Source organism: Oreochromis niloticus, linkage group LG18 (assembly GCF_001858045.2).
Source record: "Oreochromis niloticus isolate F11D_XX linkage group LG18, O_niloticus_UMD_NMBU, whole genome shotgun sequence".
Taxonomy (NCBI): domain Eukaryota; kingdom Metazoa; phylum Chordata; class Actinopteri; order Cichliformes; family Cichlidae; genus Oreochromis; species Oreochromis niloticus.
Genome location: NC_031982.2, coordinates 16771776 through 16799664, shown reverse-complemented (window position 1 = coordinate 16799664; position 27889 = coordinate 16771776). Strand labels below are relative to the sequence as shown.

Genomic DNA, 27889 nt, shown 5'->3' with positions numbered 1-27889 from the left:
TTGATCTTACTTCTTCACCCTTATCACGTGTGAAAACCCCCCACCCCCCTCAAAAAAAGAAAAACATGCCTCAAAGTACATTCAGTGTCTCTTTATTTTTCTGCAGCCAGAAAAATAGAAAAAGTAAAAGAAAAAAAAAAACAAAAAAACATTCATACTGCTGAAGTGTAGTTTCTCATGCTTGCACATTTACAGTACATGTTGATCCGTTACAAAGTTTCTCTGAACTACACATATTGCCACAATGTATTTACAAAACTAACATTAAACCTGCAGTCTCTCTTCAAACACGTCACCGTTCATAAAAATAAATCTTTCTGTGACACATTTCCCGAAAACGATCCTATTTACACTCGAAGATGGAGATGAGTCCTGTTGAGCTACAGCTGAGATAACCAGACTGATTTGAAGATTCAAAACTACTGAAAATAAACGGGAAGGGGGGAAGAAAAAGCTTTTCAAATATTTAAAAAGGCTTTTTCCTGAACCAGGTGTTACCATTATAAAATCCATACTTAAGTCTTATTGATCACTCATGACTTAAAGCACTCCTGGCTGACAGAAGCGTGCAGTTGCATCTTCCCTCTGAGCAATGCGTAACAGCGCCAGTGTGATTTAGGATTTTCTTTCAAGAATAAGATTTAACAGAACTTCTTGACGCTTCTGACACAGTTTTAAATTTATGCCGCCCCCAAACCGAGTAAATGCACACCTTTGAAGCAGCAGGTACAATTTGCACTCTACTTCAATATTACACATTCATACTCATCATTGCACCCATTTTACAACATACATTTCTGTGGAGAGAAGTAAGTAAAGGCACAAATAAATATTGGGCATTGAGCAGGTCTGTATTGGCACTGGCAAACACTTTCTTTAATGGCGTCAAGTGACCACATTGCAGGTAACGTGTGGTTTTGTTACCAGTTAACGCTCGCTTTCCTACGTGACTTAAACTTGTGATGACAGCAGCATGACTGTAACCCGAAACACTGAATCCCAAACCCACCAGAACCCGTGTTGACGTTTCCAAACTTTCCCCAGAAAGAAACCTTAATGGAGTTTATCTGTGTTAACAGGAATCAGCCACAACATAAGAACCACCGTCCCAATACTGTTGGCAGGTCTCAGTCACACCACCAAACCTGCTGTAGTGTATGGAGAATGGAGACAGGACCCTCGGGTGTCCTGTTCTATCAGGCATCATACAATGAGGGCAAACCCCTGGTGGATCGGGTCATACCCGTGCTCCCCAGGGATGACTGATTAGATTGGGATCTGGGAAGTTTGGAAGCAGTTTACTGAAGTGTTCCTGAGAATTTTTGCCTTGGGGGTCAGAGATGGGCTGGTTTGCAAAACTGTTTAGGTGGTTGGTGGATGGCTATAGCCCCTTTCCACTAATCTGAGTCATCTGTACATGACTCATGAGCATCTTTGGCACTTTTTTTTTTTTTTTTTTTAAATTTCCAGCAACTGTAAACCAGTTTCAGCACAACCCAAACCTGCACTGCATGGTCTCATTAAAGGAAAGGCATGCACGACATAATGACCGCACATTTCTCATGCATCTCTGAATTGTTCGGTTTACGAACGCCCCAAGCAGCAATAACATGCAGAAAATTCAGATTTTTAAAAACGATGAAACACTTTTTCTTTGACCTATTCTCGTTTCTTCTAATTTAGAGTCTAATCAATCTCGTTTTAGCAGAATCATCAAGCAAGGAATGTTATGTACCTCATAAATGTTGGGACCCAAAACACAATTAGAACACACTGGACTCAATGTTTAATCCGCCCATCAGTGGTTTTAATGTTGCAGCTGATCAGTGTCTACACCATTAACATGTCCACTTCCTGCTGTGACAAAACAAATTTCCCACGTGTGGGACTAATAAAGGTTATCTTATCTTATGTGCGTATTTGATCAGTGTTTATAAAAAAAACCCAACACTAACAAAGAAGAAATTCAGGGGAAAAAAAAACAAACAAAAAAAACAATCTTCAGTGCAGAAGTCCACTTCACTCAGCAGTCTAGCTCTTTGGGTTCCAAGCCTTTATTAGTGCATTGGTTTCAGGGGTATCTGGGACCTTCAGCCTGGCTCCACTCAGCCTTACACTCCCTACCTTAATGTTTCAATTTAATTACTCCCACCACATCTCCACTTAAGCTGATACATCCACTTCTCATTCAGTCGTGTTCTCCTCCTTACAGGTATCTGGGGAGCAGAAGAAAGAAGGGGGAGAAGGAGAAAAAGAAAGCACAAGTTATGAATTAACAGGGAAAGGAAATATAAATATTGTAGTAGAGACAGGAGTTTAAACTTTAATTAAATCCTTATATTCTTTTTGATCTTTAGAATTAGGCTCGACACCAATGACTGGAATTTTAACAACCATTTCACACTGCAGTTACACACCAAGGTCAATAAAAGCAGGTGTGTGAGCACAACTCTGCCTGCTGTTACAACATCCCGCCAACTGAACTTCCTGTTTTATCAAAACAACATTTTTTATTCTCCTTAAAACTCTCCACAACTGCCCCGCTAGACTTTGTTTAGGCTCAGGAAGAACCCGAAACGGCTTGAGAGACGTCAATAAGAGCTGGGTTAAAAAACAGAATTTATGAGGTGACGAAGGCCTGTGTGCTGCGTTTTCTTTCAAGTACTTTGCACCATCTCTTATCTGATGGGGTTATAATCTGAACAAACCACACAAAAAAATAAAATAACTGTGCAAGCATGTTAGTTTCTTTCAAGCACATCAATACTAAATGTAGAGCTTGCTGCAGGCCAAACAAGCCAAACATCAGCAAAGCACAGCATACATAGTTCATTAAAGTGTCTGGAGGGAGCAAACATTTGGACCGCAGTGGAAAGCCCTTTTCAAAACTGGAGTAAGTACCACAAGTGTACGATGAATTCCAGTGAGATACTAACGTGGACTCATCCTTGTTAACAGAGGTTCCCTTTATCCCACTTGCACATTATTCCTTCTTTCTAAACAAAAGCCACTGTATACTGAAAACCACCAAACTCGCATTTACTTTTAACTTTGCTCAAGAACCGGCTGCAAGTTTGTTTCGTCTATGCATTCTGTCCAAACACAAAAATCCACACAACACTGCTGCACAAAGCCGGAGCCAGCAGGACAAACAGGACACCGGACAGATGGCCACCATGCCTCTTCATAGCCAGCTACAGGTGATAGCCAGCTGCGAGCCAAACAGGCGTGTTTCCTACCTGGGGCAGGGTTAGAGGGCAGGTGGCTAGAGAGAGCTCAAGGTCCAGGGCAGAGGGGGAGTTGACGCTAGCAATGCTGAGCATCTATACCTGCAGGACTGAGCACCAGCGCCTGAAGGATGTCTGACAGGGAAACGATGCCCTCGATACTGGAGCGCTCGTCCACCACCACCAACCGATGCACCTGGAACAACAACGCGCAGTTACAGGTGAGCTGGAAATCAACAGTGGGGCTGCGTCTGAGGAACTGAATCCGCCGTCTCTGTGTCTTACTTCAGCTTTGACTATTCTGTCCACAATGGTCTCCATCGTTTCCATTTTATGGCACTTCATAACTCCTTCGAAGTACTGAGAGCGATGTTTCAGAGCCTGGGTCACTGAAATGTCCAGATTGTTGTACGTCTTCTCAGCAGCCAAGTTCTACACACAACAACACAATCAACAAACCACCAAACAACAGTATGCCCCAAGTATTTGATAAAACAGAAAATGTGGAATGTTTAAACTTACAATCACATCAAACTTGGAGTAAATATCCACAACTTTGCCTGTAAGAGAAGGAAAACAAATCTAATTAGCACAAAGTTGATTAGGTTGCATTAATAATAAAAAAAATATGATGATGCCAGTATTGAAGTTTGTGGTCTCACCCGAGTCATCCACCACAGGCAAAGCAGACACTCGCCGCTCCACAAAGATGTTGAGTGCTTTGATGATGGGTGTGTCTGGGTGGATGAAAGCAATGTCGTGGTATGTTCCGATGCCCAGCTCGCCAAGAGTCTGTTTCATAAAAGCTGGCTTTGGCATCTCACACATCTGAGGCACACAGACACTCGTAGTGAAGAGGCAGGAAGACGTCAAAACAATTCATCCGATTTCTTTCTTTTTTTTAAATTGACCACTAGGGGGAGCCAATTAAGTGAAAGTGAGAGAAGACTAGAGAAAGCACCTTGAAGGTCCTCAGCCTGCATAATCTTAATATAATGTGCCCTGTATTGCTCTATATGTTGTTATGTTCTGATTTTTTCATCCTTAAAACAAATTTTTTAAAAGGTTTGTTTCTCATTGAATCATGTAGTTTAAAAGCCCATAATACACATTTGTACCTATATAAATAAACAGATCAATAAACCACGTTAATCGTATGCATGCTAATGCAAGCTGATGGGTTGGACTCACAAAGAGCTGGAGGAACTTGAGGATCCTCTTGTGTGTGAGAATATAAAGTGCATTCCCTGTAACGGGGTCGATGACAGGCAGCCGGTGAATTTTGTTTTTGATGAGAGTGTAGACGGCGTCAAATAGGCTGCAAGCACAGCAGACGTTAGTTGCAAAAAAAAAAAAATCCTCTCAGTCACAAATACGTAACGAGACATTACATATTTTATTCCTTCTGAAAACATACCTTGCATCTGGTGATATGTTCACCAGAGGTTTGAATGTTGCTTGAAGGTAAACCTCTGTGAGGCAGGAAACAAAACAATGGTGGCTTACAATCATTTCCACACAGACAATATATGCATTCATTTTTTTTATATAAACAAAAACCCCAACAAACAGGAATAAAATTATTTGCTCATTGTTTTTCATACAGTCAAATGTAAAAAACTTGTCACAGGATTTTATGGAATACACGCCATTATTCAACAGCTTGTAGAACCGCCTTCAGCCTTAACAACTTGAAGTAATTATTTTCTCTGTGGCTTTATCAGTCTCTCACATTGTTGGGGAGGAATTTTGGAGCGCTTTCTTTTTATAACTTCGGTTTGAGTTAATTGATGTTTGTGTGTACTCGTAGCTCTTTTAACGTCCTGCCACAGCATTTCAATAAGGATGAGGGCTGGACTTTGAGTCATTGCAACACCTTTATTCTTTTTCAGACATTCTGTTGCAGACTTGCGGCTGTGTTTGGGAACACTTCCTGTTGCATGACCCAACTTTAGCTGTTCGACCGCTGGCTTCATGCACGACTTCTAGCAATCCTTCCAAACAAGTAATACATGTTCAGTCTTTTTCTAATTGTACTGTAGCATGTTAACATTTAACATGCTACAGTACAACTCGAGGCTCATAGAGTTTTCAAAAACCCGAGTCTGAGTCTCTGGTTTTTGGCAGTTTCTCTGAGCACTGTGCAGTCTGACCTTGGGGACATTTTGCTAGGGCCACTGTAGCACTGTGTTAACACACACACCTGAAAGCAGCAGCAAAAGCAAATCTGCTTTTACAGAGGTGATCAAAATTACTGATCATCAATTAATAAATGAAATCAATTAAAGTGCATTTCACTATCAGCACCCAGCTGCTGCTCTTAATTCCTATGTACACAGTAAGGGTGTACTTAGTTTTTCCACATGAATGCACAGAGTCCTGTGAAAACTTTTGCATTCACATGACTGTACGTTATTCTTTCTTATCCAGTGAGTATCATTTGGTCTAACGAGGTTTCATTTTTCCAAAACAATGCCATTATTATTTGGCACTTATTCACATTCATTCATTTTATTATCAGCGTGTCATTGGATACAAACCAAGTACAAATAGTTTTGGGTCGGGTGGAATTTTCTCATGTGTCACACTGACTTTTCTTTTTTAATCCTTTCTACACTCCCAAACAGACAAACAGCATTCCTTTAGCCTCAGTCCATGTCAGCTATTTATTTATTTTTTCTTTTAATGATCTTTTCTTTTTTTTTTTGGTAAAAATGAAAGAAACCCTTACAGTACCCATACACCACAGGAGAACAAGCACTTACCTCTCCACGTCTCGAGCTTATGTTCCTCTAATTCATAAATTTGCACCTAAAAGAGAACCAAAAAAAAACAAACACTGTACTTCTTGGTGGAAAGAGGGGCAAATGTCACACACCTTAGCTTTGATCTGCACCTACCATCGGTGACTTATAGTATCTGTGTAGTATGATGATGAAATCTGTGATTGTCAGCATTCCTGCAATGAAAACAGGCATGAAAAACATTGAAACGATGAATAACACGCAGAGCCAAGCCTGTGTGCAGCTGGGTAGAGACAGCGCTTATAAGGGTGTGGTCTAAACTGCCTTTTGACACCAATGCAGTGACAGAAGTTTACAGAGATGTTTTTCTCATTTCTTTTCTTCATTTAAACTCTTAATACAGTATTTTTTTCTGCATTTTATAGCTTATTATACAACTCTATTACAAGAACTTAAACTCTTGCTCACACAGTAAAACGTGTAAAAGTCAAATACAGACCACAATTGAGTGCATCTTCGATGGGGATGCTTTTAAATGTTGAAAAAACAAATTAAAACAGCAGTTCCTTCAATAGACTGCATTTAATTTAGTGAACAATAAGAAAGGCGATGTGTCAAGTTTCTTACCCACAAAGCTTTGCTTCTCTGTGTCCCATAGTGGAGCAGCCCGCACACCGTTGGCTACCAAGGCGAAGAATGCTTTCTTAACCTGCCAAAGAAACGTTGAATTTGATTGCAGGTGGCGACTGTTCTGTTTATTATTCTGTGAACTCTTAGGAGTTAACGCCTATCATAAACCGATACACCTTTACCGGCTATTTTATTAGTTACACCTTCATAGTACTGGGTTGGATCTGCTGGAAACATTGCTCAGCGATTTTGTCAGCTGCACATCCACGATGTGAATCTCCTGTTCCACCACATCTCAAAGGTGCTCGGCTGGACTGAAATATGGTGACTGTAGAGGCTACTTGAGTGCAGTGAACGAGTTTCTTGAACAGTCAAGTTGAAGATACATGTTTGAGATAATTTGAGTTTTGTGACATGATGCATTATCCAGCTGGAAGCAGATAATAGAAGATGCGTACGCTGTGGTCATAAAGGGATGGACATGGTCAGCAATAATAACCAGGTACGCCGTGTTGTTTAAGCACTCAATTGTTACTAAAGGGGCTTAAAGTGTGCCAAGAAAAGGTCTCCAGACCATTACAGCACAGCAGCCTGAACTTCATCTTGTTTACGCCAAACTTTGATACTAGAATTTTAATGTTGCAGCAGAAAAATAAGGCTCATCAGACCAGACAACATTTTTCCAATCATCTACTGTCCAGTTTTGGTGATCCCACGCAAATTGTAGCCTCAGTTTCCTGTTCTTATCCAACAGGCGTGGCACCTAGTGTGGCATTCTGCTTCAAGTTCAACCTGTTGTGCTCAGAGATGCTTTTCTTACATTTTATGTAGCAAGTTGTTTTTTGAGTTACTGTTACTTCTCTATCAGCTTAAAGCAGTCTGACTTTTCCTCTGACCTGACATCAATAAGGCATTTTGACCCAGAGAACTGCTTCTCATTGGATATTTTCTCTTTTTCAGACCAGTCTCTGTGAACTCCAGAGATGGTTGTGTGGGAAAATTCCAGGAGATCAGCTTCTGAAATACTCAGACCAGTTCATCTGTCACCAACCACCATGTCACCTTCAGAGTCATTAAAGTCACCCGTCTTCCCCTTTCTGATGCATAGTCTGAACTTCAACAGGTCACCTTGATCATGTCTATATACCTAAAAGCATCGAGTTGCTGGCATATGATTGGCTGATTAGATATTGGCATTAATAGTTGAACAGGTGTACCTAATGAAGTGTATAGGTTTTCTTTTAGGTCTTGTAGTGTTTTTTGGACAAAACCAAGACATTTTAAGATGTCATGAAGAGCAAGTATTTCACAGACTGCCCACCTTGATAAGATTAGATACATAAAAGTTAATCCTGAATTGCAGTCCTCATCATCATCATCATGTTAAGTAGAACAATACTCGAAATCTCTTGTGTAGTGTACCTCTCAATGACATTAGTTTTCCTTTGTTTTAGATAAGGATTATTAACCCTTTGCCTTAGTGCATTTAGTAGTTAAAGATCTACACATCAAAGACTTTCGAGGATTAGTGTTTAACAGCTTTATGACAATTTGATCAGCCACTTCACAGAAATTGCTGAGAGGTGAAATACTTCAGCTTAGTTTACTGAACATTAACTTAGCCTGAGTGCCTGCTTCGGTTTTTAAACCAAAAAAACAAAAACAAAAAACAACAACAACAACAAGTCATAACAGCTTTGTCTGCAGTCAAAAGGACAGAATATATTATTGTGCTTACTTGGAGTGCTGTGTCAAACACAACCAACTTGGAGCTTGTGGGGACGATGTCATAGCACTTGTGGGATTTCATAAAGCGCATGTAAATATCACTCTCGGGTTCAGCAGCTGTAAAACAAAAAAAATTATAATAAAACCAGTGTGAAAATACTTTCAGACCAGTGGCATTCTATCAAAAAAAGCAAGGCAAGCTGTGCTTGTTTAGTAAAATCGAAAAACATCAAACATCATTAAATGGCATCATTTAAAACAAACTAAAGTGAAAGCAATCTCTCTTCTTTCATCTCAAAACAGCGTTCTGTCATAAAGCTGCTCACATGCTCGTTTACATCCATCCTTTACATTAGTGCCATCTTGTGGCCACAATTGTCTCTGGAAGCAGGCGTAACTCCGCTTACATCTGGTTTCACTGAAAACGGTTGCGTCTAGATTTCATAGTTATTTCATGTCCTGTTAAAAATGGACTGAGCTTGTCAAGCTCAGAGGTCAACAGCTTCTTCTAGTTGTCTACACTTGCACATTGTGGATGAATCTCGGGCAAGCTGGCTCTGGTTGCTCTGTATAGGGTCTGTATTTTGTGTTGAAACAGAGCTAGCATCACCAAGTAAACCGGTTTCTCTGATTTATCAGCGTAATACAAGTTTTCTCTTACTAACCGAGGTCAACATGTGTAATCTAGAGGAGGTAAAAGTGTAATGTAAAATAGTCTTTAATAATTCATTTAGCACCTTAGCAAAGATAGTTCTGATAATGGAGACCAGACGTCAGCTCTTACAATGTCTGGTTTTACAAAGCAAAGAGAATTGGCACAGATACCACCAACACCACCACCTTCCACATAATATCAGTTGGGGGGAATCAGTTGGTTGACCAAATAAAGTTTAACCAGATATTTTACTAAGACACCACCTTCATTTTTTATAAACAGTTTTAGTCACCTTGTAGATATTGAGTTAACCATGCAAGACAGTGCTCAAGCCTCGCAATTCAGCTAAAGTTTTGAACTCAATATCAAGAGGCATGTCTGTGTTTCTGAGCCATTTATTTCAAGATTTGTGGTCCTCACGGTACAGCTACATTACAAACATGTGAGTCTACAGACTATGATGAGTTACTTTGTGTTCAAATTAATCGACAGTATTTAGAATGTCCATATAACACTCACAGGGAACTTTTTCCTGCAGAACAATTTTTAAATTTTTTGTCATTTATTCACAATTTGCCAGTAATATGATTTTATTTGTAATGAGGTGCTTTCATTGGGTTTTAGAGCTAACGGTTTTAAAACCTCCTCCAGCATTGTCAGCTAATAGTAAATATTTAGAAGATAACTACAGAAGTAATATTTTAATTTCCATACACCGCAGTTTGAGAGGAAGGGGGAAATCTCACAGGGAATATAAAACAAGAGCTTGGAAACACCACCACACACACACACACAGCCTAAACAACCATTACGGGACTGAACCACTTACAGCCACTTTAGTGCTCCATCTTAGAGATAATTACGCTTTAAACATAGAAGTACACAAACAGTGGGAAAACATGGACAGGAAAGTACTGCAGGAGATAACATCCTTGCAACATGTTGCGGTGACAGAAAATTCACAGATTAGTTCATGTAAAAGCCCATAAGTGATTTAATGCATCGTGTAAAATCATGGAAATTATTTCAGTTGCTTAAGGTCAATTTAAGTTTCTTTATTTTATTTTAAATTGGTTTGGGAGCTTTCATTAACATTTAGATAAATATTTGTTTTATATTTCAAGGAGATGACATAGTTAGCACACCAATTAAAGCCCTCCGCTACATGCTGTGAAGACTGTGTGTGTAACCTTTGATTACCCCAATACACTGGCACCCAACAGTCTGTATTGGTTATAATGTGGCCTCTTGGTCAAATGTATGCGCATTGATTCGTCAACCCTGCTGCAACATTCAGCATTTAAAACGAGAAGGAGACAGGGGGGGGAAGCAAATAACACGCGCGTACACACATTTTTACAGCAGACCAGTAGAACGCAGTCCGTGAGGGCAATCAACAGGGTGATTCTGACTCAATTCGGATGAATAGCTGGCCCTCTGTGAACATGTCTACACATGCGCAGCACTGCGAACAGGCTGGTATGACAGTTTTTTAACCTGGTACATTCACCTGAATCTGGCAACACGTCTTGATCACCTTCACCCTCATTATACCGAGCCAGGACTAATTGAGGTAAAGATAGCGCACACACACACACACACACACACACACACACACAGGAAAAGGTGAGCACTGGATCAGCAGATATTGCAATTGGTAACTTACCATCATCGTCTAGATCAAGTTTCTCCAGCATGCCTTCGAATAAACTGTAGACCTAGGAGAAAGCAAAGGCACAAGTTCGCAGTGAAGAGCGCAGCAAGTCCCCACAGCACCACCACACAGCAGCGCAGCACACACACAAAAACTTTGCTGTAAATTGTGAGAGCGCAGCAGCGACGCCGACTTTTTCCCCAGCGGCCCCAGGAGACTGTGATCGCACCGAGCGCGGTGCGCAAAACAACTAAAACTACTAAGCCGCGACGTGCGACCCTGTCGCTGTACCGATTACGTAAAGCTACGACAGGTCCGCTAAATATACGCAGGTAACGTGATAAGAACCCTCGCGCGGAGGAGGTACAACTTTAGCGGCACAATATTAGACTTCTCACACACGCACACACCCCCTTAAAAACTCGCAGTGGAACAGTCCTGATACATTTGCTGCAGCGGAGGAAACCAACGTTGCTCACACAGCCACTGCACAGACGCGTGAGCAGTAATCCAGCTGCAACGAATCGGCCCAATTCATTGTTAAAGCCTCGATCTGCTAAACTCACCACAATAACAGTCGCTGACACGAAGAGTGGGGGGGTCGGCGAGGGGACAGATAGAAAGCAGGAAGCACCGTGCGCTCAGGACACACCCCTCCGTGCAGCGCAACCTGGGTGCTTCGCCATATAAGGAAATCCCTTGTGTTGCTTAGCAGCAAGAAGCTGGGGATTCCTTTGTCACATCCACAGAGATAATTTCTTCAGACATATGGAGACGCATAGCTGAGATCGACTAAAGCAACTCTTTGGGGTCCTTGTAGTAGGAGCCCGAGAATATGGCATGCAGATTGTGCTGACTCCCTCTCCCTCACAGTGCAATTGCCAGCCCAAAATATGCTGTGTCATGCTGAGATATTTGCATACTCAAAGTGCGCTTGTTGATTCCTGATTTCCCCTGGCTCCTAATTTGCAAGCACATATTCACAAGAAGCCACTGCAGCACAACGGGAGAGCAGCCGCATACCTAGTCGTGGATGTTCAACAGCCCCCACCCCCTTCCCCCCTTGTGTCGCCCTGCAATGGTGACACAGCGCTTCTCTTGTCCAAAAAAAAAGAACTACCCCTGCACTTTCATAAATCTCTGGTTGCTGCACCGCAGTAGGCGCCGCTTTTGTGTTAAAGGAGAAACAACGGGGAAGCAGACAAGCGCGGATCTATGAATTTAATCACTTCTGGCCAAAAGGTAAATTGCAACAACTTCAGTTTATTTTCCAAGTCTCCCTTAAGGTATGACAGAGGAAGCGCAGAGAAGCTGACCCGTACCGGCTCATCGCTCTCCAACCACAATCGTATGTCCCTGGGTGTTAATATCAACCGTATACAACACTGGTGATGAAATATTGATTTACCATCGTTGGCTAGAATCCACAATCACTCAAAGTAGACGGGTCTTCAGATAATTATTCATTAAAGCAGCACAGTGAGTGATGGAGTAATTCCTCTCTAGCTCAAAGAAATCTGGTATAAAATCCAGACGCAGGCTGCCAGAATCCAAATAAACCTTCAGTGAAAAGTCTTGTGACAAAGACTGAACTTGTTCTCAGCTGTTTTTCCGGTTACAGTCAATTATGCAGCGGCTTAGCTGACACTGAAAGCTGTTTGAGTTATGGCTTAAATGTCAAGACAATATTTACACCCTCTCTTCTGCAGCTAGAGCAGCTCAGAGCTTATGGTACAAACAAAGTCCTGCTGACGCAAGAGCAAGGCTTGAGGAAAAGGGAACCTGAATTAAAAGGATTTGCATCTCTGCCTTCTGTACACCACTTTGCAGATAAACTCATGACTCTGAGTAAACAAAGCACATGACTCATTGATGGGAGGCATGCAAGCCACTGTTATTCAGGCACAAAGGGAAAAAAATAGTTATCAGCTTCCCATGGAGTCTTTTTTTGTTGCCAACACTGAACCGGTGCAAAAAATAGTTTACCTGCAAGGAAGGAGGGTATGGCTCAGTAGCCTTGTTGTTGACCTAAACACACATATTTCATGCAGTTAAATCCTGATCCCTGAGACAGTTCAGTCAATGCCTGTGAACTTGTAGCACTCTCTCCACAAACTTCCACCTTGCATAGTTATAGCATCATTGATCTGTATCTGGAGTTTTGAGATGCTGTACACGAAGTCAGGCTTATGTTTTGTTTATTTTGGTGCAGGAACGTGCGCCAAACCATCTGAAAGACTCACTCTAACTTCCACTCTTTAAAGAGTTAAAGCTCACAGGCACTGGCTGAATTGCCCTGGGTCAAAGGTAAATTCTTAAAATAGATTTTTTTATCTTTTTTGACTCACTTGTTGTGAGGTAGAATAAGGTGGCACGGGGCTCGATGAAGGGATTGGGGGTTTAGCAGAAGGAAGGCTGAGGCGCTGTCCTGTGTCCGGAGGTGTGGAAAGGGAGCGAGAGCGAGAGCTTTGCGCCGGGCGTTCAGGGCTGGGGCCGCTCTGCTGGGCCTCCTGGGTGAACACTGGTTGGCTGGATGCCTGGGTTGGGGTGTGGGGTGGTGTAGAGAGTCCAGAGGCTGCAGAGAGATACAGAGTCCAGAATAGATATCTCAGCTTATCTCTTGTTTCTCTGGATGTCAATCTGTACCACGCTTTCAGCAACACCGAGACGCAGCGCTGATTGACGTCTATGATAAGCATTGCTGGTGGAGAAGGACGCGCTACAGTGGTGGCTGCTGCAGATGCCGTCAACGCTGTCATAGGCAATAAACAGAGGAGCAAAAGCGATCTGAACTAGCAGATTTCCATGAGCTGAGAAATAACACAGATACTGAGATAAAGCTTTAGTGGCCCTGTTTATACACGGGGATACACAGGACTAGAAAATCAACATTTCAAAGACAGCTGTAAAATCGACTTGCATTAAAGTCATGAAATTAGCAATATATGCAAGCTTTAATAGATAAGTGGGAGCAATTATGTTGAAGATTAAAGAAAAAGATGACACTGATTCAGCTGCAAATCTTCAAGTTTATGCCTGAAAAGCAGCAATGACATCAAATAAAGAGTTACTGAACTTTGAAAAGCTTAAAAGAGTTTCTGCACCCGTTGGGTGGCATGGTGGAGCAGTTGAGTCTCCATGTTCTCCCTGTGCATACACATCCTCCAAATAATCAAGCTTCTTCCCACAGGCCAAAGACTCTAAATAGGCCATGATTGTGAGGGAGCTGAAGTGCTGAATGTATGAATGTACTGTTTAATATGACTGGTAGCCTAAAGCACTTTGAGTGGGTGACAGTGAAAAAAAGAAGAAAAAAAAAGAAAACACTATCCATCATTGTAAATATTATAACCATAAAACATTTAAATGGTATGGTTAGCACTGTTGCCTCATAATAGGAAGGTCCTGGGTTCAAATCCATCATCTGTGTGGAGTTTGTACATTCTCTGTCTTCCCCCACAGTCCAAAGACATGCACTTAGTGGGGTTTGGTTAATTGGTGATTCTAAGTTGTCCGTGTGTGTGTACAACCTGTCCAGCGTGTACCCCACCTATGATTGCTGAGATAGGCTGCAGACCCCCTCCCAAGTCCCTGAATTAGAAGAAAATGGATGGTACTAAGATAGAAATGCCTGAATTATCCATTTACAAACAAACAAAAGACCACGGTGGTGTTTGTGGGTTTCACTTCTTCCGTTGTGTTAGACGTCCTCTCGGGACTGTGTGGGATGTAATTACAGTCTAGCTGAAGTCTAATTAGCAAGAAGTGGAAACACCTGTGTGGGTGCATAAAGCCTTTTGTTTTTGTTAGTCCATCTGAAACTCAGCCTGGTTAGTGTCTTGGTATTTGGTGTTAACATTTTCCCCGTCCTCGCTTTAAGTCAGACACACTCCAGGTCTGCTGTGCTGAGAGGGAAGCAGGCTTGAATCCTAAGTCCAAAAGCTGAGCTCCTGTTATTCATCTTTGGATTGGAAACTCATTAACGCTGAATTTGATGCATGTCGTTATAATGAAATGTGAATGTCTGAAACTAATCAGATTAAAACACAAGCAGAAGTAGAATAAAAATGGATTTGAAAGCTATTTAATGCTATTTTAATACGATTTTTGTTCACGTACACTGAAAACGTAATTTTCTGTACTCCTATGTTTACACCACACTTTAAATATAAATGGTATTGACTCATAAGTCATAGACTTTCATGAGGTATATTCTAGTTCATTAATTAAGTGGCTGTGTCTCTATAACCACCAACTCAAAACTGTAATTAAACCTGTGACATGTTCTTCAACATGACTGCAGAGACCTGACAGCTGCTGACATCTGCATCTACTAATGGAAAAAAAAAATCCTTTGAAGGCAGTCCCCAGCTCGACTTAGCTGAGCAGGTCTACACTCACCAGCCACTTCATTAGGCACACTTGTTCAGCTGCTCGTTAATGCAAATATCTAATCAGTCAATCACAGAGCAGCAACTCTGTCCATTTAGGCCCGTAGACATGGCCCTGCGGACCTGCTGAAGTTCAAACCAAGCATCAGAATGGGGAAGAAATGTGATTTAAGTTACTTTCAACATGGCATGGTTACTGCTGGTATGAGTATTTAAGAAAGTGCTGATCTACTGAGATTTTCCCACACAACCATCTCCAGAGTTTACAACGAATTGCCAGAAAAATGGAAAACAGCAGTTCTCTGGTCATCCCTTTATAGCTATAGTGTACCCATCTTCTGATGGCTGCTTCCAGCAGGATAACGCACCATGTCACAAAGCTCAGATCATCTTAAATGGTTTTCTTGAACATGACAATGAGTCACTGTACTCAAACAGCCTCCACAGTCACCAGGTCTCAATCTGATAGAGCACCTTCGGGATGCGGTGGAATGACAGGCAACAAATCTGCAGTAACTCTGTGACGCTATCACTTTAATATGAACCGAAAACCTTTCTTGGATTAGTTTTGAAGACAAAAAAAAGGCCCAACTTAGTATTGGCGTGATGTACCTAATAAAGTGTCAGGAGTATAACTGGAGAAAAGATGGTCTTTTTGTTCTTTGTGTCCCTCGATCATAGCTAGGCTCATTACAACATAAGCAGCCACATTAAACATAACTCCACTGTGAGAGTCAGCTGTCCGTGACGCAGCTCCTCCCGGTGAAGTGTCAGATTGTAGGTGTGTGTCACATGACAGCCACCGCACACGTTTTTCACATCAGGCGCCCACGATCTTACGCAGGGCGACATGCGACACTCACGCTGCACTGGCCTCATCCCAGTGACATATTTCTGAGGCCAGACAATGAGTGACATGGATGATGTGGTGCAAACGGTTCAGATTACAAGGCCTGCAGCACGGGATGTCCAGAACGGTTATTACTGACAGTCGGTTTCAAGCAAGCATCAGGCTCGACTTAGTCAGTATTTATATTTAAATATTCCTCGGAAATAAAGCATGACCACTGTAAACTTAGTAAGCTGTATTCTCAAATGAGTCAGCTTTAAAGTCTGTGTACTGGCGTCGGTGTGGGTTTGTTACTTTACCTGTTAAAAAAAACAAACAAAAACATTTTTTATGCTTCTGTCAATAATTACATGCCTCATAATCAAAAACTAATACTGGTAATGATTAACTCAAGTTATAAGATATCTTTTCTTAAAGGAGGCTCGTGTTCCAAGCAAACATTTTTGCTCGGCCTGTCCAAGCGCACTCCACACTATCTCTTGACATTTAGTTGGCGTGCACCGGCCCTCTCTGGTGTGCCCTGCTTCCGCTGTGTAGCCTTCTTATTTTAGCCACGCTGTTGTGGCACATTCCACAGGAGCAGATAACAGCGGGGTTGGGAGCCTTCTCTTTAGCCCAGTTAATAAGGGGCAGCTAGCCCAAACCCAGGAAACAGGAAATGGATGCCTTGCTGCAACCAGTCCATCTAACAGTTTTTTTTTTATTACATCTAAAAGTGAAAATCTATGTGTGCAGTGAGATAAAAGCAGCAGTAATTTATCCTCTCTCTTTAACCTGATAATGAAAGTGCCAATTCCTTATCACAGTAACACACTAATTTGTTGATTAGTGTATTTTCAAACACAAATACCAAACAGGAATTCGTTCCAGCATCTGAATTATGAGAATATGCTCTTTGTTTGTTTTATATCATAATACATTTAACAGTTTTGGGTTTGCAAGACAAAAAACTGACTTGTGACTACACCCACACATAAGCTACAAGTGCTACAAAGCACTTGTTTTACTTTATTTATTATTTTCTATGCTATTTTCTATGCTCAGGGTTAAGTTTATTCTTTATTTTAGTTAGTTGTTATTTAGTTGTGTGAAGGGAATCAGCGAAGTAAGAATTTCATTGATCTGCGTAAACACTTTTTTCGGTGTACATGACAATAAACTTCCTGAATATCAAAAAAAGAGAAATGCAAAGTTACATTCTTGTAATTTATAAAATCCTGATGACATTTTTCACTATTTTCTGATTTTTAACCTCCTGTCATTCTACAGCCTGCCAACTCTGAGTTATCAGACTAACTGATAGAGACTTCAGTTCTTGAAGAACAGTTTTATTAAAAAAAAACCCCACTTAAGGCAATGATGTGTTAATTAATGATCCTAAAAGCAGATCCTCTCAGTTTGAGTGGACCCCTAAAGTTCCACCTGACAAGCAGCTTACAGTCATGCAGAGCTATACTGACACTTACTCTACACAAAACAGGTCAAAATGCAAGAAATATCCAGACTCATATTACATATCGCTTCCAAGTTAAAGACTCTTGGAGCAATATGAGCCTCATTAGTTAGAGCCCCTGCTACTGTGTTCTTTAAACCTAAAGTATAAGGTGCAGAGATGGTAGGGATTTGCAGTCATGAAACCAATCACCCATGAGGTTTTAAATTAATTTTCTAGGAACAAGAAGAATTTGACAATTGCAGTCTTTGATAGGTTAGCAAAATCTCAAGTGTACTACTGACAGTAGAAACTCGTGTACACAGCATTACGGAGTAGCAAACTGGTATCTAATTGGCTCTGACAAGAATTTTCACATGCAGTTGTCTGCCTCCTTAAGGGTGTGGTGACTAATATGAGCGACATGGTTAACGCAGTGTGGATGCCCGGACTCAAAGGACCAGGCTGAGGCCCACAGTGAACTCCATACAGCCACATATGGACATGCATCATTACGACAGAGGACTCTGCTCCTCTCGTCTACTCAGCCGAGGTCAGACTGGCTCTAAATCAGGAGCTGTGAAGTTTGCGATAAAGCGCCACTTGAACGCCACAAAAATGACCCTCAGTGCCTTACTAACACGAGCTAAACACATCACAAAAACCGCATTACATCTCCAATGGTGAGCTGTTATTTTCGTTTGGGATCTGTATTACTTCTCGCTTTCGGCGGCTTGCGCTCGTGAAAACCTGAATGATGTACATAAATGTAAATGATTCACCCACACTTAAGGAGAAGTGTTAAATGATTCAGCTCGGTGTGATCTCTCTGCTTAAGCTTTAAGCTGAAATGCTTCCTGACTATTTTAATGAAACGTTCCAAATGGAGCAGCCACTCTGAACTCCCTTTGGATATGGGACAGAAATAAGGACAATGAAGCGATGCTATATCAGGCTGAGTGCCTATAAATTGCTTCGTTATGACATAACAACAGGATCACAATAAAATAAATAGATATAATTTTTGCTTTTTCATTTTAAAGTGGACTTAGTACACTTTTCCTTATTATTTAATATGTTGGGTGCTAATATTAAACGCAGCCAAAGGTTTTTTCTCCTCTTTAATCTGTACACAGATTTTGGCAGCGAGCACAAAAGACCCACCGACCTGCTGATGTAATCTTCTGTTTTTGAGGTATAGCCAATGAGAACCCAGGAAGATGAACAGACGCAGTGAATGAAACCGAGAGACTTCACATTGCCAACTTAAGGGAAATAAGACACGTTTTAAACATTAAGTTTTGCAGACAGTTCTGACCCTTTGCGAGGAAGTTCATGGAAATGGACATGAGTATAATGGATCTCCTTTGAGACTACTAAAAACTATTAAAACACACCACTTAATTGCTAAATTAGCAAAGGCAGACAGTGTGAATCAAGCACAATGCAGTACGTGCATGTATATGAATTTAGCCAAGCGATCACTAAGTGCTGACCCCACGTCAGACCCTCCCACATAACTTTAGCACCACTGACCTGTGTCCAGTTATTTAGCACGAATGCATGGTATGCTTTTGTGAAACCAGAGATCAGCCATGAAATCAGCCACTAAGAGAAGCTCTAATGGCCACATGAAATAACCACACATACATATATAGACTAAGAAAAAAAGAAAGCTGCTCTTATTTAATATAATTTGCTATGAAGAGAATAACCTGAACGGTCAATGTTAAGTATATTTATTGAGACATTTATTCATGCATTTAAAGTTGTAAGTTGATGGCGTGGATAAAATCCATGAAAAAGTAATTTATACAACATTTTAGGGCAAAGCTACCCAGGAGCCAATATTCTGAGGTAATGAGCACAGCTCTGTTTGTGCAGCACTGATTTACCGTTTTAGCCTGACAATGAGGTTAAACTACTACTTTCATATCACATCACCCTGCTGATAGCCATATACACAGGAACACTCAGCGCTCTTTACTGCAGTATCTCATTTATGAGGTTATGGGTTTGGGTTTAAGGCTGTTGGCCTACAAAAATCCTAAAGGTTCTTTTTCACTATTTTCTGACTTTAATTGACTAAATAATAAGCAAATTAAATTAAGTTCGAGGAAATTGTTTTGAATGTCTTTCTACACATTACCAGACAGGTAGGACGCCTCGGACTGATGCCTCCCGCCTAGCCCATCTTGCTCCTTCCGTTTCTTGCTTCTCCTCAGGCTGCCAAACCTCTTCATGGAACACAGTGGGTGGTGGGCTCTAAGCTAAATTTGACCATGACCATCCGCATCACAAAAAGAGCCCCATAAACTGCCCCAGGTAAGAGTCACTCCATTTGCTAGATGAACAAAATCGTACAGGTAAAAAAATAAATATCCAGCCGCCTGTGTTTGAAGGTGTCTTTTAGGGAGGAGCTGGTCCTCTGGAAGCTGGATGCCTTCAGTGAGAGGGTAAAAAATATAACTATGTGAGAAAAACAAACCTCAGCTGTTCTGTCAAGTTCCACATTGCATTTGTTTTTTTGGAGGTACCTCTCTAGTTCTGAACAGAAACAGACAATCGCAGCAAGTGCTGAGTACAAGCTAGTCTACAAACCACAGAGCCAGCAGCAAGCAGGTCTAACACTCGATAGAAGAGAGTAGAAAAGCTGTGATTTCCACCGAGCCTCCGCAAAGAAATGTTCCCATTTGCGAGTGATGCAAATTGCAAGTGTGGCCAGACTTCAGCGCATTTCCCCTTGCTCTCAGGAGTGTCAGTGCTGTGAATTGTCAGGTGCAGCTGTGGGTGATGTTACTTTAATATAGCACTGGTGTCAGCAGCCTGTAAAAGGAGGCCAGTCTGGAAAGGAAACCCCACCGATTGGCTTGGGCTGCGCATCTCCCCGCCTCCTGTCTGCCACTGCCCTCCCTCTGCTCACAGAGTAAATTCAGCACAGGAACATCTGTTTCACTCCGTCTTAACACAATGTAACAGAGAGTGGGGATAACGCAACCTCAAGGTTCCCTTGCATAAACGTCTCCTTCATTTAAAATTCTTCTAAATCTGCAGTTCGACATCACCAGCGCTTCTAACAAAGAGCTGGAGGATACGTACCACTGGCATTTGTGGAGGCAGTTGTAATTTTCGGGTGCCTGACATTTAAGACTGCTGAGGCCAGCCCCCATCAGATGACAGCAGGGGGACATCCCATGTTCTGTCAGCTGATCAGAAAGCTTCCATTCAATACCCTCTCCTACCCTTAACAGATGGCCGCCTCTTTGCTGCCCACATTAGCTAAAGCATGCTCAGTACAGATCTCAATTAACATGTTATGCAAGTGTTCCAATCTGCTCAGTGGGTCAATGGCTGATATGAATTTCAGATATCAGTGATCATCACCTAACAGCCACTGAATAAAGCCAATAAAGTTGTCATTCCACTGAGAAACCAAGAGAAAATCACTCATTTCAAGCCAGTTTGAAGCTCGTTAAGTGTGAAGGCCATAAAGCACTTAAAGTCCTTTAATCTCATCTGTGACTTCATAAAGTCACCGTGCCCTTGTAAGGCCTGCATTTTATGAATTTAGAAACTCCCTACTTCCTTTATTTACCGACAACAAGCAGCCCACAGTAGCAACAGAGAGAGTGAGAGGGGCGGAAAAAAAAAAACCTCTGCATGGCTATGCGAGGAGCTCCTGACAGTCTGGTCACTTCCAGATAAGGCTATGAAAGCGCTACACTTGCCTTGAGCAGCGAGAGACTGACAATGTCCAGGCGACGTGAAAACACATATTTAGACCAGCGGGGAAAGAGGAAGCATTCTAGTCATATTTGCAGCAAGTGCACCTAAACATGAAAACCTGCATCCTGATGAATGAAATATGTAAATGATCGTGCACGGGACCACCAAACGTCTGCAAAAATACTTGTTTCCTTGCAAATATGTCAATAACAGAGGTGACCACAAAGGTTCATTAGAGCTAGTTTGAAAGTCAAATCAAGACAAACTAGGCCTTCAGTGCACCCTTGTGGCAAAACTGGGGTTACTACAAAAACATCTGACTCAAAAAAAAAAGGTGAACAGATCACGTGCCCACTCAGTGACTTTATATTTAGTTATAAATACTCTGTCGCTATTAGTCACCAATAATCTAAAGCCACATCATTAGTGAGCAGGAAGCGTGCTTTGCCTCAAACCACATCTTACACTACTAATCACCAGCAACTGGGATGGGAGGGATGGAGCAGCTGGGGTGTGTTTTGGTCCCCGTTACTATCCATAACAATCTCCAAAGGAAACGGAGCACACCGGCTTTTACAGTCTGGGCTCTAACAGAGCTATTCCAGCAGCTCTGCCAAACTGACCCTTTGTGAGGAAACAGAGAAGAATGGGTAATTGCACGAGCCAAAAAATCAATGACTCATCCTTTTAGCTGTTTGATGCTTGCTTCCAGCAGGGCTGTTTCCATGTAGACCGGGCAGGGTGTTTTTTTTTTTATTTTTTATTTATGTAATGTCCAACTACCAAAAAAAATGGAGACATGAGAGCTGAAGACATGCCAGTTAAATCTGCTCTTCATAAAATGAGACCTTGTTCTGCCCAGTCTGTTTCATTTCTACTCATTTGTGAATACCAGTATTACCATTATGCAGCTCGTGAGTTTTTTAATGCGCGTACTGTGGCTGGGGTCCAAACTCCAAGGATGCCGAGCTTGAAACCTAATAACAAACTGCCTGCACTGCTTAATGCTGGTGTGGGGGGGGATGATAACTTAATTCTGATAATAAACAAAGCCAACCATTTCCTTTTCCTAGAGAAAGTTGTTAACATCTGAGAGGAGATTATGAAGAATGTCTGTCTGCGCTCAAGCGACGGCCATCTGTCTGACAAGACTCGTGACCTTGTTGGCTGCAGAGCGGCACAAAACAAAGAAGTGACTTTTTCTCTTTCTACTCGGAGAAAACCAAAAACTCCACTTCCTTATTGCTACAAAATATGGAAGCTGATAAAAGGAGATACAGGGAGAGGTAGTGGGAGTGGTTCGGTGAATGGAGCCAGGGAATGAGTGTCTAATTTATACAGGTGTTTTTAAAATTTCTTGTTATTTTGGTTTATTTCTTATTTATCTATAGGACAGAGACTAGATCTGCGATTGTGAGGATTTAAGATTCTCTGAAACCAGTCGGGTAGCAAAAGGAGTGCACCGTTTTGTGTGCCGTTCTCTGGTGTGACAAAATAAATATTGTTCTTTGCACCTCACCTGATGGAACTTTGTCCTGAGGTGAACCGACATTGTCAGATTTTATAGGAGTTCTGTGACAAGCAGTTAGATATCTGAACTAATGAACTGAAAATGCAGACGCCTTGGTTCCTGTGTGGGGGTTTTACCTCATGTACGTACGGCAGGAAACCCAAATAATCTTTGAAATGACAGTTTCATCTATTGTGTCTTACTTCCTTTACAAGTGTCTTCCTCCTAGAACTCTGCTTATGTGAGTCATTAAAAGAGGACTTCAAATATTTGCACAAGTTTCTTGCATGCATTCTTAAAACTATTAAAACAAAGATTCCAACAATGGATTAGTGAACACTGCAGTGCAACAAGCAGGGTGCAGGCAGTGCAGTGTTTGCATTTCTACTTACCTCTCCTGGTTCTGGAAAAGAGTTTGATGCTCGAAGAGGGAGAACCGGACGACCGGAAGATACCGCTGAAGCTCAGTCGACGAGGGGACTTAGGGGAGTTCTGATGGGAGGGATAAGGGAAGATGCTTTTGGGGGAACCTGAATTTGGCTTTGATTGAACTGGAGCAGACTGGGGACATGGAGGCAGTGTGGCGATGTCCGGGCTCTTCGCAGAACCTCCTTTGATGGGGCTGGCTGAACGAATGAGCCGCTCTCCCTGAGAGATAATAAGAAAGCAGAAGATTTATTTATGCACATTTGAATTTGCACGGTTTACGTTTAAGCGTGTAGCCACTGATATGAGAGACAGCAAGAGGCTGCAGAGCAAAGCAAGGGGCTGTACTGAAAAAAGCAAATGTAGTGAAGAGATTTATTGGGAAATGACAGCTGCTGATTGCATTTCTTTAGTCACTTCTCCTTTTTAAAAAAAAAAAATACAAGTTTTGTATAGTTGGCCGCTTTGTAACAGTTAATTGTGTCTCTTAAAGAGCAGTACGGAAGTTTCATATGCAAGGTGCAATAAGGCACATATGCAATCACAACACAGTTGTGGTAAAAGACACTATAAAGACTAAAAATACTGATCAGTACACTTTCTAACAACCAGAAAAAAACAAGTGATGCATGCATGCATGCATTTTTGTTTTTTTGCAAAGAACTGTGCCTTATCATGCAAAACCTGTCTTTCTGTTATGTTGCCATGGTATGCAGTTTGGAGGAGCACCACGTGATATGACAAATCAGTAAGGACACCATAACATCCACTATCAGACGATCAGCACTCCTCTTACTTAAAACTGCGGTAACAATATTTTTCAGTTGGGCCTTCTGTGTTTATGAGTGTGCCTTTGCAAGGTCGATATCGTGTAAACAGATGGAGAAATCCTTCTCTCTTTGCTGTGCCCATACCAAAACAAAACACGAGAGATGGCAGCCAATCTAGCTGGAGACAGAGAGGGCCTCCTCCCACCGCTGACGGCTGCCTGCTCTGGATGTGCCAACAACAAATCTTTTAACCGTTTGTGGGCTCGCCGTACAGTGAAGCTTTCGATTATGCAGGGATCTCCGGCTCAGGGGCTGTTATTACTGAAAACAGTTAAATGCAACAGGGGTGTTGCAGTAACAGTCTGTGGAGAATAATTACTCCCACTGAAACAGATAAACTGCATGTTGTGGAGAGAAGAAGAAAATAAACACTGGGGTCTAATGGGACATAAAAAGATGTCTGATATTAATACTAGAATTCAAAAAGAAGAAGAAGACATCAAGAAGAAGCTCCATTTTCCCGTACGCTAAGGGCTGTTCCTGCTCCACAAACACATTTCTATTCAAACCAATCCCCTAACTATCTGAGAGCACACACCCATCTTTGTTGTTTGCCAACAAATCTCACCCTTTCATTGTGCAAGAGCTTGTTAAGGCAAGTGAACCAGCTATCAGGGTTTAGCGTGGATAGAAATATGCTCCTACAAAACACAAGGTGATGCAGGTTTTTACCTGCACCGTGCAAATATTACTGAGATAATCTAAAATATGCATCTTGGCTGATATGAGGCAACAGTGGATAGTTAGTTGGTTCCTATTCAAATCAGCTGGAGGAGACAGTAGGAAGAGACTGCTTTCTTTTAGAAAAATCAATTTCCTGTATGTGCTGGTGCTATGCCTGGACACTGTGGGAGTAATGTTACTGTAAGCCAGTGCGGGCTGGCAGAATTGGAGAGGATGACCTTGTCTAATATTTTGCTCTCGCAAATTCACATTTAACGAGCAGATAGATGCGTGGCAAGAAAAGCAAGCTCAGGAAAACAAAAAGAACAGCTGGCAGGTGAATGAATCATTTCACAAATATCTTTCAAAATGTACCGTGTGGGCTCCGCTTTTGGTTGAGCCACTCGTCTCCACTTGAGGGGCATTAAACGCCCCGAAATCCTGCACATGAAAAGAGATCTGAGCGTCAGGAATAAAGCAAACCTCACCCAGAAACACACCAGAAACATAAAACTGACACTTTATGCCCTTTTGTCAGCTTTTAGGTGAGAAGAAAATAGGTTAACCCCACCTGGTTTTGACTCTTAGCCTGACATTCAAAAAGAAGGTAAACATGTTTCGCCACTGCGGAAACTTCTGCAGGACAATGAAAGGCAAAACTCTTCTTCCCCATACTGAGGGCTGGTTTTGACATTCCACTTCAGGCCGATGATGCCATGCATGTTGCTGCAGAAAGGCAGTTTTAACTGCACAGACGTAACGAGTTTGCAGAGCTGTACTGTTATTTTATTTTTTATGCAACTGTAATAGACTTTCCACCATGATTTTTTTTTAGAATGGGGAACTTCATATAGCGATGGAAAGCTCCAACATCTAACACTTGAGCATTAACCACAGAAACAGAGCTGCATTCATAAGGTTTACTCCACACTGGGAAGGTTTTTCCAGCCTATAAAGCTGAAATGTTGCACTTGTGCATTTGTTATTCTCTAGCAAATTGTGCAGCACACTGGATCTGATAGTGGATCCATGCAAAAACAAATGCACCCATGCTACCAGGAGATAAGCAGTGGTCAGGACAGAGTAACCAAAAAATGTTTTGAAGCATGAGGTACAATAAAGCTATAAAGCCTCCCGCAATAACAACTAGGCTTTGTGGAGCTTGTGCAGAAAATAATTACACAATTGCAGATAGTTATTACCCAGTTTAATAAACAGAGGAAACTGTAAATCAGGGCCGTAGTAGATCAGCAGTGTCATCGCCTGTTTTTGTCCCAGAGTAGACTGAATAATATTGGGTTTGCATGAGAAAAACAGGATCTCACCAGGGACTCTGTGTTGGGATTTTTCTTTTCCCCACAATTATTATTGGCATAATAACAGATTTTTGTAAACACGATATGTAAACAATAGTTGCAGCCCTAACATGGGAGTTGGCTACAATCACAATAAAGGTTGAACTGCTGCACATGCTCAATGCAAAGAGGCAAAAAGCGTTTCTGAGTGTTTATAGCGAGCGTTTGCATGCCATTAGGACAGATTAACCGAGTCCTGACGCAGAGACAACTGTCAATCACGCACGCTCTTATGCGTCGCGTGCGTTCCCAGACTACGATGCACCGAAATCGACTAAAGCCCCCTCAAAGTTCCAGCCTTTTACCCCACCCACCCCACCATAGAGTCTCAGTAAGAAGCCAAATTATTTGATACTTCACCGACTCACTGGCATGTTAATCCGCAGACTTCTCCTCTTCTTTGGTATTTTCTTTGAGCTCCCCTTGCTGGACTCCATCACCGTGCTTCCCATGTTTTGTTTTCCTGCAAACGCGCAACACCTTAAAAAAATAAAAATATAAAATACTACTAATAAAGTGTACTGGGAAAAAAACTGCTGTATCGCGTCTGCACACCGTCTACAGCCGCCTCCACCTTCCCTTTAGCCTCGACAACACTGAGGAGCTGCCTCATCCACCAGGAAGTAGGTTTGGCCGTGAAAAAAGAGAGGCAGGGCACACACATGTTCACAAAAAAAAAGAAGAGAAGGCGTGCAACAGCGAGGACTGCTTACAGGTGTTATGTCACACTGTATGTAACCCCACCCCCTCCCCAGAAGAGGAAAGTGAGACCTCCCGCGGTCCTTTTCGCCTCTACAGAGAAAAGAAACGCCTCCGCTGCTTCATCTGAGGATAAGTGCGGTCAAAACTACACTTCCTGTAGCTTCTTTGGTCGCACAGGCCCCCGGCAGCTGCTGTCCGTCAATTTGTAAATCTCAAGGCACTGTTTGGTTTTCTGAAGCGTTATTCTTTCGCACTTCTTCGAGAAAAAGGCAACAACAAGAAACCCCCAACAAACATACTTTAAAGAGAACAACATGTTTGACACAACAGCGCGCGGAGCTGACGTGTGCAGACGTTTCACCGACAGATGTCAGTGCCACTCTGATTCTGGCTGGACGTGAATGAAAAGCTTAAAAACAACAACAATAATAATCATTAGTGGGAATAAAATGGAGGAAAAATTGAGGTACTTGTGACCGGCCTGCATCTTACAGCGTGTTATCTTACTCTTTGCGTGTTTCTTTCAAAGTTAAATGCAGGCCTGCCAGCTGTGTGGTAACCTCCACAGCTGGCAGGGGTTTAAAAAAAAATATATCTCAACATGCTTCTCTGTCCTTAAACGGAGTTATAAACGTATGTTTGATTATGCAGTAGCTCTGTGTTTGAAGTTCATACTTTAATAAATCGTTGCTACTATTTTCACGTGCATCTCAGGGGTGTCAAACATAAGGCCCTGGGGACAGAATCGCCCGGTAAAGACTCCTATCGGGTCCACTGGTGAGTTCTGTAAAATGTGGAGAGACAGTTTTGGAAATTGTACCTGTATTTTCTGAAGTTCCCTTTCAGTCGATTCACTCGGTACAACACATAAGTATGGGATATCACGCCCTCGCGTGTCCTGGCCATTGACTGTAGAAAACATGGACGACGCCACAGCTCCCCAAAAATGAAGCCAAAACGTCTCTATCGCCCCCTGGTGTCTGGCTGCAGTATAGGTCATAAACCCTGCCTCCTCCATGGACTGGGGTCAGACTAAAATAAATTTATTCTCCTTAGATAATTTTTTTCCAAAGATTCTTTCTTTTGTTAGCAATAGTTCTCATCATGCTCATTGATGTCCAAGGGGTCTCCTTTCCCATAAGTTTGATTCTAATTCCTACCGCGGCGATGTTAAATTGGGGTGAAACGTCATCATAGCAGCTTTGACTGGCAGCTGCAGTCACGGAGAAACTTGCATATCTCTGTTCGGGAATAGCAGATAGAGCGTAGACTCTGAGAGGAGGGCCAAGCGTTTACGCTACGAAAACACGACCGAGTGTTTTAACCTGACAGCCTGAGGTGTTCTTCAGTAAACTGGACTACCCGA

General features: G+C 42.0%; 1 protein-coding gene across 7 annotated transcripts; it reads right to left on the bottom strand.

Annotated features, from left to right (window-relative positions):
• Positions 1 to 76: 76 nt before the first annotated feature.
• On the bottom strand, positions 77 to 26550 carry LOC100710450 (5'-AMP-activated protein kinase subunit gamma-2). Of its 7 annotated transcripts, none has more exons than XR_003214818.1 (17): positions 26190 to 26550; positions 24842 to 24907; positions 22940 to 23195; positions 12987 to 13213; positions 12625 to 12666; positions 10651 to 10702; positions 8340 to 8446; positions 6599 to 6680; positions 6128 to 6186; positions 5993 to 6038; positions 4645 to 4699; positions 4419 to 4545; positions 3890 to 4055; positions 3750 to 3787; positions 3513 to 3659; positions 3240 to 3423; positions 77 to 2216 (listed from the first exon to the last, which is right to left on the bottom strand). XR_003214818.1 is itself a non-coding variant. In XM_025900154.1 (17 exons), the coding sequence occupies exons 1-17, from the start codon at positions 26271 to 26273 to the stop codon at positions 2185 to 2187; spliced, it is 1680 nt and encodes a 559-aa protein (XP_025755939.1). In that variant the 5' UTR covers positions 26274 to 26550; the 3' UTR covers positions 77 to 2184. The 7 variants fall into 7 exon arrangements, 6 of the variants coding, with proteins under 6 accessions (XP_025755939.1, XP_025755941.1, XP_025755940.1 ...); XM_025900154.1 differs by having other exon boundaries at positions 3330 to 3423; XM_025900156.1 differs by lacking the exon at positions 24842 to 24907 and having other exon boundaries at positions 3330 to 3423.
• Between the last annotated feature and the right edge of the window lie 1339 nt (positions 26551 to 27889).